We start from the raw sequence: 15,835 nt of genomic DNA, 5'->3' as shown, positions 1-15,835 counted from the left end.
TCCTGCAAACACTGCAAAAACTATCTAGAAATAAGTAAGAATTTCTTAAATTAAGTGTATTTACACTTAATTTGAGTAGGTAAATATGGGGATTTGCCAATAAAATTAGTATCTTTACTCTTAAAATAAGATAATTAGATAATATGAACATGAAATAAGATAATGCAATTGCTTTCTTTTATTTTAAATGTAAATTGTGTTGTTCCATTGGCAAAGTCTCTCACTTTTGTCCTCAATTGGAGAAAAAATGCACTTACTTTAAGAAAAAATAACTTACTTAGATTTCCATTTTTTGCAGTGACGCCATGACTTTAATCTAGGACTGCAACGATTATTTTGCAACTCGATTAATTTGTCATTTTTTTGGGGATTAATAATCAGATAGGCAGATTTTAAACTAAAAAATGGAAGATTTTTTTAAGAAATTAAACCAGGTGTAACTAAAACTTCTCCTTTAAGGATGTCTGGGTAGAACAGATTGACAGATGAAAATGTTTTTTATCTTAAATGCAAAATGTTTATATATTTTTACTATCTTGGTATAATTCTTACGCTAAGTGGGTCACTCTGTCAGCTAAAGGCAGGTTTTACAGTCACTATTCTCCAGTTAACCATTAATCGATTACTAAATTATTTCCATAATAGATTAATCTAATTGTTTCAGACCTACTTTAATTCCTCCAGTAGCTGATGAATATTAAAATCAAAGATTACGTGTTCATTGCTGACTGATTTGCTTTTGCTGCATGTCTGGGTTTGTAGGTTCCCTCTTCTTGCTCAGCTCTGGTCTTTTCTGAACATTTTCCTCATGATAAACAAGAGCTGGAGGTGTGTGGTAACATGATTTAGAGACAGAATCTGCTCTGTCAGTTAGTTTCCTGCAGCTCTGAGGTCTAAAGTCAGCGTGGCCTCTGGCCGGCTCAGGTGCCAGCAGGCAGCGAATGGACAGAACAGCAGGTGGCGTTAGTTCTGCTCGAGGCAGCGTCTGGAAGACCGCTCATTTAAGGCGGGTAAAACTATTCTGTGAAGGCACTTTTAATAGAAATCAGAGAACAGAGTCTTTGAGCAAATTATCGTTTTAACGTTAAGGTTTGATGGAAGATGAAACATTTGGATTCTCTTCTTTCCATTTTCAGCCATTTTTCTGTGTTATGGATCACTGTCCTGCTAACGGCTCAGTTTGGGCGTCAGCTGTCAGACTGATGGTCTTACATTTGATAGGAAGGGTTGGTTTAGAGCCCAACTCAACCACTGCTAGGCACAAATCAACTGTTTGCAACTTTGCCACTTTGTCAGAATCAGTATCATGTTATTTGCCAAATAGGTTTGCACTTAAAAGGAATTTCCCTTGGTGGGGATGGTGTCTCTGGGCCTTGTTTATAAGGCGGGTAGCGGGTGGGAAGAAACTGTTCTTGTGGTGTGAGATTTGGCTCCTAATTGACTGCAGCCTCCTGCCAAAGGGAAGTGACTGACATAGTTTGTGGCTGGGTGTAAGGGATCAGCCACAATCTTCCCAGCAAGCCTCAGAGTCCTGGAGGCGTATAAAACCTGGAGAGACGGAAGATTGCAGCCAATCACCTTCTCTGCAGACCAGATGACCCGCTTCAGTCCTCCCTTATCCTTGGCTGTGGCTGAGACTTTTCAGACCTTGTTACCCATTAAAAATGCAACTATCTGTTTATTTTTTTTGTCTTTGTGGTTGGAGACTTTTGGCAACAACACTGAAACACCAATTGCTCTGAGCTTGCTGCCTTCAGTGAGCAGCGATTGCTGCTGTGATCTCCTTCATTCATAGAGAAGATCTCCCCTGGATTAAAAAGCAGGAGTTCGATCTAATATCAAACATAATCCTTTTTTTTGTTATAAAATAGATCCTGCCCACTTAATTCANCAGAACGTTAGAGATTGAACTAACAGATTCTGCAGAGTGGGAGAATAGAGATAGAATGAAGCAGAATGATGAAAAGGGCTCCCTATGTCCTCCAGCTTCCAGTTATTTCAAAAACATCTTTTTCCAAACACAGCAGCAGTTTATCGTAGGAAGGTTTCAGTAACACTTTACCTACTCTCAGGTGAACTGTTCAGCATGAAGGAATGTTCTAAATGTCCTTTTCTAATAAAAAAAAACTCTCAGTGTCTGGTGTTTTAGTTCCAAAAAGTGAATGGTAAATGGCCTGTACTTGTATAGCCGGAGACTTCAAAGCGCTTTAGATTCAGTTATTCACCCATTCACTGATGGTGGAAAGGTACATTGTAGCCACAGCTGCCCTGGGGCTCAAACCCCTACACCCAACGCCACTGGCGCCCTTGAAGAGCGTTTGAATATCTGTGGAGTTTCTTCCTCCTGACCTGCTGCAACAGTCAGGGATGTCTTCCATTTTTTATTTGCTGTCAGCTTCTAGCGCCTCCTCACCGGGACAGAGCTTCGTAGAGCGGCAGATTTTATAGAAGGGAAATTGAATTTTCAGGGGTCTTGTCCTGTTAGACCATCCATCCTCTTCAAGATGTCACATCAACCTGAGATGGCGACTCACATTTTATCTGCCCCCCTCATAAAGAGGCATAAAAATTTACTTTTAACAGGATGAGGATCAATGACATCGGGGGGGGGGGGTCACATAGATTTCCTCTTTCTCTAACCTAGCCAATGGAAACAGATTCAAATATTGATGCTGCTGGGTTGCAGGCTTCTTCATCAGGCCTTTAAAGCCGCATCATAAGCTGGAGACTGACGCTCTAAGTCTGTATTATTCAATTCTATAACTTATGTTATTGGCACGTTCTCAAACTCCTCTGGAACATAAGAGAAACTTTTCCAAAGGTTGTATGCTGATGAAGGTTCTCAGTCATCCAGGTCATAGTCATTCCGTAAAAATTCAAAAAATATCCACTGGACTTGGTTTTCAAGATATTTTCCGTAAAAATTCAAAAAATATCCACTGGACTTGGTTTTCAAGATTTGAAAACGTTTCTCCACCTCTCCAGGAAGCTTTCTCAATTCAAATGTCTGGATCCGCAGTGACTCAAGACTCAAACTCACTGCTGACTGTCTCTGTCTCTGCTAACTGTCTTTAAAGTGAATTAAATAACATTAGATTGATTTATGTTGTTATTTATTTAGGTAAGACATAATTAAAATCCTGGTTTTATTTTAAAGAGTTCCTTTTTAGTTTTAAACATATTTCAGATGTTTTAATCAAGTTATGTATAATGTTGATATTCCTCTCTCCTATGGCTGGATCAAACATCAATAAAATTTACTCTATTTCATAGATTGAGGAAACAAAATTGCCTAAATCTATACAATAGACTACCGTATATCTAGATGTAGATATAGATTGTTCTCTATACCTGTATGTGTGCAACCTTTTGTTTTCAGTTACCAACCAATATGTCCAGAAAACTGATGAGAATATTTTAAATGGCTTTTTATTTAGAAAGGTTTCAGATCCAAAATAACCTCTCTCAGGCTGAGGCAGTTGCTCCTCTGAGGTATTGCTGATGCCTTTCTGTCCTGGTGTTGGGAGCAGAAGGGATGTCTGTAAAATAATCTATGATGGAGACTTTTTAAATTTTGACCAAAGAATTTGGAAAAATTGGGTTTTAGAAGATTTCTGGACAACAGCAAGATTTCAAGTTAAACCAAAAATAGAAACATCTGCTTTCTTTTGATTCTTTTTGTTTCTGTAATAAATTATACATTTATCTGTTAATTAAAGGCTTGTTTTTTATTTTTCTGTCTTTGCTTCCACCTGAGTTCCTCCTTGGTTTATTAAATCAGTGAATTTGAGCTGTTAGTCAACACGAAGCGGTTGAGGTGAATCGTTATTGTCTCTCCTCCAGCCTGAAGGAGACGTGCTGGGAACCGGAATCGTTTCCATTTTCTGTCGCTGCAACAAGCAGATGTTCTTGTTTCTGACTGTTGGAGCGTGACCAGCTGGTTGCTGCAGCACATTAGTGTTAAACTGAAAGTGTCAGACTTTAAACACAACAGCTTCACAGATCATTGATTGTTACGAATGAACCGGCGGGGGGGTTAAAGGGGGAATTTCTGCTTCAGATGCCCCCCCACCAAAAACAACATGGGTGTGAAGCATCTCCTCCATCTCTGACTGATGATGTAACCCAAAGATGCTGCAGGTTTCATCAGGTTCTCTGGTGGTTCAGAATTTTCTCCGTCCCAATCTGAGTCCATTAAACCATAACTTTTATTTAATAATTATTTTTAGACAACTTTTTACTTTTACTCCTTTCATTTGAAAAATAAACTTGTTAGTTTTGTTTAATTTAAGCTCATGGTTTGAATCCCAGGACGCTGAGGCATGCAGGGAAGATTTTGGCTGATCCCTCGCACCCCAGCCACAATCTATTTTAGTCACTTCCTTCTGGCAGGAGGCTGCGGTCCATCAGGACCAGAACCTCACGCCACAAGAACAGTTTCCTCCAATCTGTTAACAGTTTTATTAACAAGGCCCAGAGACCCCCATGGCACTGACGCTGCATCTTCTAGCTTCTACCAAAGTGTTTTTAAACAGTAGGTTTTCTACTTCTACTGAAGTAATAAACATTAGTACCTCTGCTTGTGACTGATTCATGTTTGTGTTTTTCTCTGCAGGTGGAGCGGGAGATTGCCATTCTGAAACTCATCGAGCATCCCCACGTTCTAAAACTGCACGACGTCTATGAAAACAAGAAATACCTGTAAGTTCCTGTCATTTTTCTGCAGTTTATTGATCCAGTCCTAACACAGAGGAACACACCATATTAGACTGACCCACCAGTTTGTTTGGACGTGTGAGCGAGCTGGCCACCTATGCGCTGGGAGAATATGGCAGCTGGATGTAGAAAGAGCTGCCAAGGTCCCGGAGCTCCCAGCTGCGTGTTTGACAGCGAACATGCTGCTCTGTTAGGAACCTCACTGTTCAATAACATCTCAATTCTTTGGGGCACGATTAAATTCAGTATTGATTTAAATGCTTCAATATTATCATTAGGGCTGAAATAATTAATCGGATTAATAGGATATTGAAATAGTCTTCAACTAATGTAGTAATTGATTGTTTACTTGAGTACATAGAGTGTAAAACATGCCTTTAGCTGACAGAGCGACCCACTTAGAGCAGGAATTATTCCAAAATATAAAAAAATAAAAATAAAAAAACATGAAAAATGTTGCATTCAAGATGAAAAACCTTTTTTTTTTCTCATCAATATTCTCCATCCAGAACTCCTCAAGTGGAAAAGTTGGTTTCATCTGGCTTAATTTAGTAAAAAATCTTCTTTAAGGAACATTTTCTTATCAGATTATTAATCGATTCATCTAAACAAACTCATAATAATTAGTTGGAGTCCTAATTATAGTTCTTTCTTTGTTGTGTTTATAACAATCAAAGTCGTTATTGATTAATTAATGCAGTAAAAGTGAATCTTATTTAGAAAATCTAAGGTTTATTACAGACCTTAAAATGTACATTTCTAAAAACCTTACCTGTGATAAGCTGTCAGCTGCTGATCATCTTGTTGGAAGAATGATTTTGTTTTGTAAAACAAGAGATAATGAAGATACTACAATGTTTTTAGGATATCCATCAATATAAATATGTGTTCAGTTATTACTAATAATTTAAATACTGAAATATGATTTTATAACATGAAAAATTTGCACAGTTAGTTGCAGTTTATAGACTTCTGTTTGGATAAAATGTTTAGATTTGAGATTTAAGTTAAACACTCCTCTAAAGCCTCTGGGGATGATTTTACAAGCATAATTCCTCATAAAATGATGATAAGTAATATGTATTAAAAACAGTGAGCATCTGCTTCATCAGATTGTTAAACACCTACAGAGTGTCTTCAGTCATAAGCGTCTCCAGCTCCGGTGAAGTACAGACAGCTTCCTGCCTACATATATTAACACCTAAAACAACTCAGTGATAAAATACTGGAATCATTTCTCTGATAAAGTATTTTTGAATTGAATCGAATTCCATTAAAAACCTTTTGTTAGTAGTTCAAGTCCTACAGGATCTTTTTATTCCTCCTCACTGAACCTGCAGGTGCTGCAGTCAACAAGCCTCACAGTCTGATAATTAGAAAAGTAGAAAAACACAAAAGCCTCTTAACAGCGATTCTACATCGGTCCTAATGAAAAACTTCATCCATTAAAGGAAACCAGCAGATCTCTGAGGAACAGAGCTGAGTTTGTTAGCACAGAGAAGAAGATAATTCACATCCACTTTGAACAATTACTCCTCTTAAAATAAACGCTGATGCTGAAAATAATCTCTGGACTCGGGGACAAAGGTTACCTGATTGTTTCTGACAGACTGACCCACTCTCAGCATCCATGTTTCACATTTCTAATAGTTACATTTAGAATTTCATTACCCTCCAACATCTTTATTCCACCGTATTTAGGATTCAAGTCTGAACGGGTCAGCTTTGAGCCAAGCAGCCTGAATGGAGCTGAGGACAGGTAGAGAAGGCTCCACAGAGCAACGGGGGTGACCCTGAGGTTGACTGATACAGGACTTCCTCAGTCTCAACTAGGGGTGCAAATCTCACCTAGACAATGTTTCAAATGTGAAATCAATGAAAGCTGTAATATTGTTATGCATTTTTTTTAAGAAACAACTGCAAATTACAGAAGTAGAAAACCTCTTTCACTGACAAATAATAATATCCCTGCGTTATAGATTCTGAAAGGCTTTGCATCGAAAAATACTGCACATAATCAGTGCAATGAGTGCAATTCAATACCTCCAGACGTTCCCGCCCCTCAGCAGACACTCCCAAATTGTAGCTGACCGCAGACAGCGCTGCAGACAGGAGGCAGGCTTGTTTTGTTATTAAGACCGAAATTGCGGAAAAAACAACCGCCTGGATCTCCGCTCTTTTTGGCCCTCATGTCCCTCCGTCGTCGGACTAAAGTCGCCCCCTCTTCCTCGCCGCCTCGGCCGTATCTAGACCCACAGCGTGTAGCACAGACCACGCTTCAATATTGAGCATAATTTAAAAATGTCTGCATCAAGCTCACTGCAACACACTGCTGTAAGAGTATAACCAGGAAGCGCGGTAGGAGGGCAAAATAGGTTTAGCGCCACCGCAGCACGGGAGGGAGAATTACGCCCAGGAGCAAATGGATAAAAATAGACCGGAGGGGAAAAAAAAACATGAATCGATTCTCTTGCGGACGTATCGATGCATCGGATCGTCGGCTGTTGGATCGATGCATCGATACAAAACGATTATTATTCACACCCCTAGTCTCAAACTCCGCCCCACATTTACTTCTTCATTGGTGCCGTCCACCTTTAACTTCAACAAACCAGCTGGCCAGGGAGAACCGAGCTGCTAGAAGGCTCAGTGGTTCCTTCATTCAGACACAGTTTGCGTAGAAATCATCTTTCCCTTCTTCCAGATGCTGCCGAGCTACAGTTCTCCTTCAGACCTTCACTCAGTTAGCAGGTCTGGGTGTGGATCATTCCAATGAGTGCTGTCAAAGAAAATCATTATTTTTAGGCAGCAGAGAGAAACTTCCAGCATCATGATCACTCAGCAGACACCATTAGGCCTCTGTAGCTGCCCTCACAGACCAACTAAATGACTGCTGGAGAAATGGTTGATGGTCAAACCAGAGAATGAGCCTTTTGCTCACCATTAGCTGTGAGGGGTCTGCAGATGCAGCTACGGGGCCCCGTGTTGTTCCTCAGGCCCCTCATTGGGGCTCCGAGATCATCAAAAATGACAAATTGGTGCTTTCTGTACATATTTTTAATAAAAAAGACTCGCAAGCCATTTATTTTAGTCTTTAATTTTCAAAAAAAAAAAATGTGGAAGGCTAGAAAAAAATGCTTCTTTCTGTGTAATGGCTACTTTTTTATATATAAGCCAGAACATATAAATGGAGTTATGTTTTTTTAGTTTTTCCCTTAAACTATTCCGAATATTAGAGTTGGTGTTTATAAAACAGGCTGACATGTGCTGGGAAATATTGCTTAAAAATGCATCCCTACGAAAGTTAATATCAATAATTATTGATTATTCTCTTAGAAATAGAATTCAATTCAATTAAGTTTTATTTCACATCATGTCATCTCAAGGCACTTTATAAAGACAATTTAACAAACCTTCCATTCAGTTTGGTGAAACGTTTTCTATCTAAGGAAAACCAGCTGATTGCATCGACTCATTGACTCTCCAGCAATCCCTCACACCAAGTATGCTTGTAGAAACCAGTGAAAAAAAGCCAAATTTAGGTCGTAACCCTTTTAAACATAACCTTTAAGAAGAGCTCAGCTCCACCAGAAGCTTTGCTTAGCTTGGCCTTAGCAGAGACAGAGACCTCTCTCCCCGGCGTCCAATGAAAACATGTTAATTCAAACCAATCAGCATCATCACAAATCAAAATAGAGACGATCAACTCCAACATTATAAATACAAAACAACCAGTTCAAATACTTTAATAAGAAACTATGAAAAGAGAAAAAAAAAACACTCAATTAATTGACTCATGTAAATAATTTAAATGTTATTTTATTTGGAATAAATTGATAGTGATTATCAGAAGAAGTCCTTGATCCTTCCCATGAACCAGGCCAATAAACTTCACCTTAAAAGTACACCAGGAAGTAACGTATTTCTTTAAAATCATTAAATTTACACTAAATGGTGCAGCTTGAAGCTTCAGGGCCATTTAAAGACAGTAGAGATGAACAAGTGCGCCCCACACCCTGTTCAATACGACAGGTGTTAACCTAGCGTAATGAATGATCTACGGGTCGGGTCCCAAATGACCTGGTGTTTGACTGCAGCATTTTACCTTTGCAGCGGTTAGTGTTGAGATAATCGCAATCTAAAATCGCTATGCTATCTGTAAGGCATGGCGGGGGAAGTGTCATGGTTTGTATCTGATCTGCATCTTTGCTGCTCTTGGTTCCAATGAAAAACATGTTTGAACTCCTTGTTTATCTTAACCAGTTAAGTTTCAGACTTTTGAGAAGAATTAGTGGGAATGATTTTTAATGCCTCTAAGTGATAAAAGATCTGCAAACCTTAGAGTTCAAAGGATCAATGATCATTTAATGTTTAGCAGTAATGGAATTGTGCAGATAAAATGTCCTTTCTGTGAGGAGCGTTTAATAAAGATGAAGATGAGGAGTTTAACTGTTACATGAGGAGCAGTTTATTCGCTTGTTTTCTCATTAGAGCATGAATTGTTGCGCGTGTCTCCATCACACCAAACTGCCACCTTCAGCAGCAGCTTGCCTGCTTGTCCTTCTTTTATTGAGCACATTAATCTGGTGCATGTTGCAGCTGCGCTCCAGCGGCTACGCTTAATGCTCTGCTCAATAATTGATAAAGCCGCCGCCGTCAAATGGAGCTGGAATTTGTTTTCTTAATGTTGGGAGGACGGCGACGGACGGACGGTCATCATGGATGCAAACTGAAATCCCCCTCACTCACAAATCACAGCCGGCTGCGACTCTAATTTAAACAGGCCTGACAGGTAAACGCTTCAACGGGTTCTCCTAATTTGCTAATAAATCAGGCGGCGAGGACGTGGAGGCCACGGGACGAGCTCGCCGGAAGCACGAGGAGGGATCAGAGATGTTCCCAAGATAAATTGGCACCGCAGATGGATGAAACATTTTAAACCGCAAACACCGAAAGCTGCACAAGTCGGGGATTTTGTGAGATTTATGTTCTACATCAGTGTATGTTAGGGCCAGTAGTTTATGACTGAATTATTCGATCACTGCCTCCTACAGTTAGATGGACGATAAAACAATCTGAGCAGATAGGAAATGCTAAATTTAAATCTGTCTTTCATTAGAACATAGCTTTGAAAATCTATTTCATTTCCTACTGATTTTAGCAACATGCATTATTTTTGCAGTTTTAGCCTCAAAATTGAACATTTAAGATATATACTGTATCTAAAGAAATTTAAATATAGATGAGAATTTCAATTAGATGAATCAGATCAATTTCTTTGTTAGCTAATTTATGCAAAGCTGCCTCTGATTGTTGTTCAATAAGACTCATAACAAAAAAATGACAAAATAAACAAGAATAAAAGGCAAAAAGTTATTGCAAATAACTGAAAAATATCTAACAATAGAAATTAAGGTAAATAAATTGTCTTAAAACTTCTTAATATTCTGTGAAGTAAACGAAGCTGTAGAAGAAATAACAGGAGTATAAATCCCTCCATTAGTATCTGGAAGTTCGACAGTAAAACTTGCAGCTATTGATTATTATAGTGATTTGATTAATCTGATGAGCACTTTTATCATTTATTTATTAATCAGTTGATCCATTTTTTATTAGATTTTAATTCAGTTTATTTCCCATTCACAACACATGTCAAGGCTCTTTAAAATTCAACCAGATCATCCAGTCAAATTGGTTCAGTTTTCTATCTAAGAAAAACCAGCTGATTGCATCGACTCATTGACTCTTCAGCAATCCCTCACACTAAGCATGCTTGCAGCGACAGTGGAGAGGAAAAACTCTCTTTAAACAGGAAGAAACCTCCAGCAGAACCAGGCTCAGTGTGAGCGGCCATCTGCTGAGGCCCACTGGGGTTCAAGGAGACAGAAGCAGACATAGAAAAAGAAGCATAGATACAAAAGGCAACTGTCAACCAGCTCCACAGGCGGCCCCGTCCAGGAAACACACAGCCAGGCAGACGAGCTCCGAGCCAGCTCCCATGTCAGAGGATGAAGAGAGCACATCCAGTTAGTCACAGTCAGAGAAACAGGACTACACTGGAAAAACAGGCTAAACTCCAACATCTAGAAACAAAGGTGTTGATGGCAGCAGCACAGCTGATATTTCTCTCCAGGATGGAGTCACAGCCAAACAGGAACAGACCAGATGAAGCTGCTATGAGAAAAAGCAGAGAGAGCAGAACGTTAGAGATTGAACTAACAGATTCTGCAGAGTGGGAGAATAGAGATATGATGAAAAAGGGTTTCTATGTCATCAAGCAGTCTAAGCCTATAGCAGCATTTAAAAAATATGCATACATGTACAATTACATGTATGTATAATTTTTACACCAATGCATATATATATATATAGGTAATGATCATTAGTCGTGGCCTATTTAGAGTTTTGTCCTGTGTGTGTAAACGCATTTTCAGGATAGACCTTTACAGATCACCTTAGTGAAGCAGCCAATCATTAACCAGGAAAGCTTATTAGGCTTATACGTTTAAATGAGTTTAAAGTTCATCAACCTACAAAAAATATCAAAACAAATTTGGAGAATATTTTAGGACAGCTGTCGCTGCACGCCCTGTAACACCAGTCAATCGTTAGGTAATGATCCATCTGATAAGGTCTTTGTCCTTCTCTCCAGGTACCTGGTGCTAGAACATGTGTCCGGAGGTGAACTGTTCGACTACCTGGTGAAGAAAGGCCGGCTGACCCCTAAAGAAGCCAGAAAGTTCTTCAGACAGATCATCTCCGCTCTGGACTTCTGTCACAGCCACTCCATATGGTTCGTATCTCCAGACTCTGGGGTTTCTTGTTTTATCTGCTCATTTCGGCGCCTTCATCTGATAGAAAACCAGAACCAAGCCAGTGGAGCCTGTATGGTTCCTGATTGGCTTAAGAGATGCATGAAAAGACACTGCTGCATCTGATTTATGGCCGCTGCCTGACCCCGCTGGTTGCCTGTTTAATCCGAACCTCCAACCGGATTCAAACTATTGATACTACAGACGCAGCTGTGGTGCTTCCTCCGAGTGGCAAAAATAAAAAATAAAAAACAAGAAAAGACTGCAGCAATGTTTAAAGAACCAAGATTTTCTGTTTAGATTTGGGTCCTCTGTGAGGTTCTGACAGTAAATAGGAGCATCGGGTCCATATTCTGAGAATATGATGGCGCTGAGATGAAGTGTTTGCTGGTCTCCTCTCCTCATCAGCAGGTAGCGGGGGGGGCAGTGGCTCCTCTTGATCTCCTCTCATCGTTCCTCCTCTCGTGGCTGCAGCCCTCTCTATCTAAAAGCAATTGCACATCAAAGACACTCTGCTCCTGACTCTCAGCGTCCCACGTCAAGTGTTTGGCTTTGAAGGACTCCTTTTATTCCACACTCTGTTATTATTAGATTTATTTTTTTAGATGAATCACAGAGACACAGTTCTGGACTAAAGTTTACCACGTTTATGATCAGCAGCAGAACTTTATGCTGAAGGTTTCCAATGACGATATTCTTATTTCAAAATAAGAGCCTTTGGGTTAATTAATCCAAGTAAAGACTGCATCCCTGCAGCTGTCAGTCTAATCTAAGGCTTTGGTTTATCTATTTAAAGCTGTGAGAAAAGAAAAGATCAGAGACGCACATCTTTCAGAGCCTCTTAAAGGTGGAAAAAGAAAATTTGCTTATTTCTTCAGTTGTATTCATGTTTTTAATGGTTTCTAGAAAAGCAGAACTGAAAAATAGATCTGCAAAAGATCAGGAATAAAACAGTATTTGGTCAAAGGCTACTCAAGTACGGTAACTCATGAGTAACTGATCAAATCTGATTCAATTAGTGGTCAGACTTGATTAAAACATTTAATTGAATTCATTATAGGGTCCATGATTAATCAATCACAGCTTAATCGAAAAACATATTAAAAAAAATAACCTATTTAATTCAAATAACGTTTTTGCTCCGTAATTAAATAAAATAAACATTATATACATATAGAAAACATATTTTATAATTAACATACAGTATTGATTGTTTTAAATTATGAGCTTAATTTAAAGATATATTTATTTAGGTTTTGTAGAAACCCTTAATCTTTGAAAAACTACTAGAAACCTGACATGAACTACATGAACATTAATTATAGCAGAATTCCTTCCTTTCATTATGGTCCAAGGGTATAAAATATGCCTGGAAGAGTTAAACTTTTGCTGTAAACAGAAGTAAAATTTCTATTTGTAAAACTGAAAACAGAGCTATGACAGCAGACGGATGCATAAAGCGTCACCTTTCAGAGCTTCACATTTGCTGTTTAAAATACAACATTTAAAGCAAAGACGCCACTGAGGCTAGTTTTTCTCCTTAAGCCAGATACTAAGACAAACATCCAGGGTTTAACCCATTTTACCAGGAAGTTGTTTTGTTTTTCAGATGTGGTATTACGTTTCTGTGAAGCTCGTCACCTGGTCCAGTGTGGGCTGGATGCAGCTGTGGACGTTGACATTAGTGCTGGGAACGTCTGTGCTGCTGCAAGAGCTTGAATACAATATTTTTAAGCTTGAATACAAACAGAGAACCAATGCCTGTGATGCTGGCGTGGTGCTCGTCATGGTGCATTCAGGACGGCGCGGTGGCTGTGGGAAACGTGGTGGATTAACTTAGAATTCCTATAAAGACCACACAGTGAAGCGTCCAGCGGTGAATCCACCCTGTGAGAGCGTTCAATGCTCTTCCCTCACCTCAGGCTACTACACTGGAAAAATGATTTAGAAATAAGTAAAAATGTTTTAAATTAAGTGTATTTACCCTTAATTTGAGCAGGTTAATGAGATAGCTTGCAAATGGAATTAGTATTTTTACTCTTAAAATAAGATAATTAGAAAATATGCACTTGAAATAAGACGATGCAATTGCGTTTTCTTATTTTAAGTGTAAATAGTCTTTTTCGATTGGCAAAGTGTATCTTTTACCTCCTCAATCCAAGAACAAATTCACTTATTTTAAGAAAAAATGACTTGTCTAGATTTAGATTTTTTCCAGTGTAGATAGAACTGAGGTGTCAAACAGCAGCTCCGCATGCAGACAGAGGAGCGGTGATCGCTAAAGAAACGAGTTAAACTTTTCTTTGTCATTTTGACACAGCAGTCGATCAGGGACTAATTGTAGGAGAAGCTTGGCGCAATTTAGCTTTGGTGCAGCACATCCAAATAAGGCACAAAAGAAAGAAAGAAGACGAGACGTCAAGAAAAATAAGGAAAAGTGTCAGAATGGGAAATTAAACATCATTCAGAATCGTGTTCCTTCTGTCAACCATTAGTTTCATCCTTGCTTTGGAAGCAGTAAATCTCTACCTGCTAAAATAAATTTTAATAAATAAGAATCGCTCACCGACCAGCTAAAGCTATCAGGCATCAAGCTGCCTGAAAAGTTAGGTAGAGGTTCTTCTGTGCAGAATCTCAGCCTTGCAGCACTCGCTGTGACTTAGTCAAAGGCTGCTTCTTGCTTCGCTTTCAGTCGATGAAAGAAGAACATCTGGCAGTTTGGGTGGATTGTTGGTGCGCAGAGAGTTGAGATTATTTATCGCAGCTCATTTCTTCAGCCCTTTTCTTTGTCGCTAATGCAGCAGTGGGACACAGATGTTGCAGCTGTTTTTACTTCCTGATCACCGTCTCCTTGTCATCCTGCAGCCACAGAGATTTGAAGCCTGAGAACTTGTTGTTAGATGAGAAGAACAACATCAGGATAGCGGACTTTGGCATGGCGTCTCTGCAGGTCGGGGACAGTCTGCTGGAGACCAGCTGTGGGTGAGTAGCTGCTATCCTTACTTCATTTCAGTCTTTTTATTTGTATGTTTTCTCCTGTGTCTTCATTTTATGCTTTGCATCATCTTTACCAAATTCGAAAGATGAGGCAGCTTTAAAACACAGTGATTTTAGAAAACAAGAATTAAGAATTTCACCAGCACTACTGGCAAATAAGCTGCCCCACAGCATGACTCTACCAAACCATGCCTGAGAGTTAATGCTGTTTTTTTGGGCTTGAAAGCCTCACAGTTACTCCTCTGAACATCGTTCTGTCATCAGGTCCAAACAGCTCAGACGGAGACCTGGTGTTCCTTCATTTCTAGACAGTAGCAAACTTAGTGGGTTCTGCTTTGTTTTTTTTTAAGCATCCTAACCAGATTTTTTTAATCTATGAGAAACAATTTGTGTCAGATGATGGAAATGTGGACACAGTCGGGTGATCCAGTACAAATATGATGCTAATAAAACCTCCATGTTGGATGAAAAGGGGCAAACAACAAACGTCTGGAAATATTAGGGCTGCAACTAACAATTATTTTGCAAATCGATTAATCTGTAGATACGTTTTTCCAATTAATCGATAAATAATCGAAAGTTTCCTCCAAGATGATTCTTTCACAGATTTAATCCAGGTGAAACTACTTTTCCACTTGAGGAGTTCTGGATAAAGCCTATTGAAAGAAAAAAAAACATTAAGTGCAAAATGTTTATATATTTTTTTTATTTGGTATAATTCCTGTTATAAGTGGGTCTCTCTGTCAGCTATAGGCATATTTTAGAGTCTCCATACTCCAGTTAATGATTAATCGATTACTAAATTAGTTGACGACTATTTCAATTATCAATTAATCTGATTATTTGTTTCAGCTTTGGCAAATATTCTTGCAAAACTCTTAGCTTAGTGTTTAAAATGTATGGACTGTTTTAGGAGATGCTGACTGTTTCAAATAAGCTCCACTGATTCTGCAGTATCATCATCCAGATATGACAAACAAACCGCCTGCAGAGTTCAGGCTGGTCTTTCATCTTCGCCTTCTATGGAGAACACCTTTGCCACATCCCCCAGTCTTCCCATAGTCACCATAAGCTCACCTTCTACTGCACACTCCCAGACAGCAACAAATCAAACTTTATTTTCACCACTTTGGCTTCTTTAGGTTTTTCTCTTTTATTGTTCTTTTTTTCTATGCACTGATTTTTAAGCCCTTTGTTCACCATCATTGTGGATTTGGAAATTTTGTGCAACAAATAATTAAATGACAGAAGCTACAAAACGTGTGGCTGAGAAATGAATGTAATTATGTATATATATATATATATATATA

General features: G+C 38.9%; 1 protein-coding gene across 6 annotated transcripts in view; it reads left to right on the top strand.

Moving 5' to 3' along the window:
• Window positions 1–15,835, top strand: part of LOC107090945 (serine/threonine-protein kinase BRSK2-like) — a 149,457-nt gene that overhangs the window by 91,532 nt on the left and 42,090 nt on the right. For all 6 annotated transcript variants that reach the window (XM_015384606.1, XM_015384601.1, XM_015384604.1 and 3 more), the window contains exons 3-5: window positions 4,616–4,701; window positions 11,369–11,509; window positions 14,394–14,510. In XM_015384606.1, coding sequence (XP_015240092.1) covers window positions 4,616–4,701; window positions 11,369–11,509; window positions 14,394–14,510 — 344 coding nt within the window. The remainder of the gene's footprint in view (window positions 1–4,615; window positions 4,702–11,368; window positions 11,510–14,393; window positions 14,511–15,835) is intronic.

Source organism: Cyprinodon variegatus, unplaced genomic scaffold (genome assembly GCF_000732505.1).
Source record: "Cyprinodon variegatus isolate N-32 unplaced genomic scaffold, C_variegatus-1.0 Scaffold317, whole genome shotgun sequence".
NCBI lineage: Eukaryota > Metazoa > Chordata > Actinopteri > Cyprinodontiformes > Cyprinodontidae > Cyprinodon > Cyprinodon variegatus.
The sequence above is the reverse complement of the archived record's forward strand: the minus strand, read 5'-3'. Positions and strand labels throughout refer to the sequence as shown.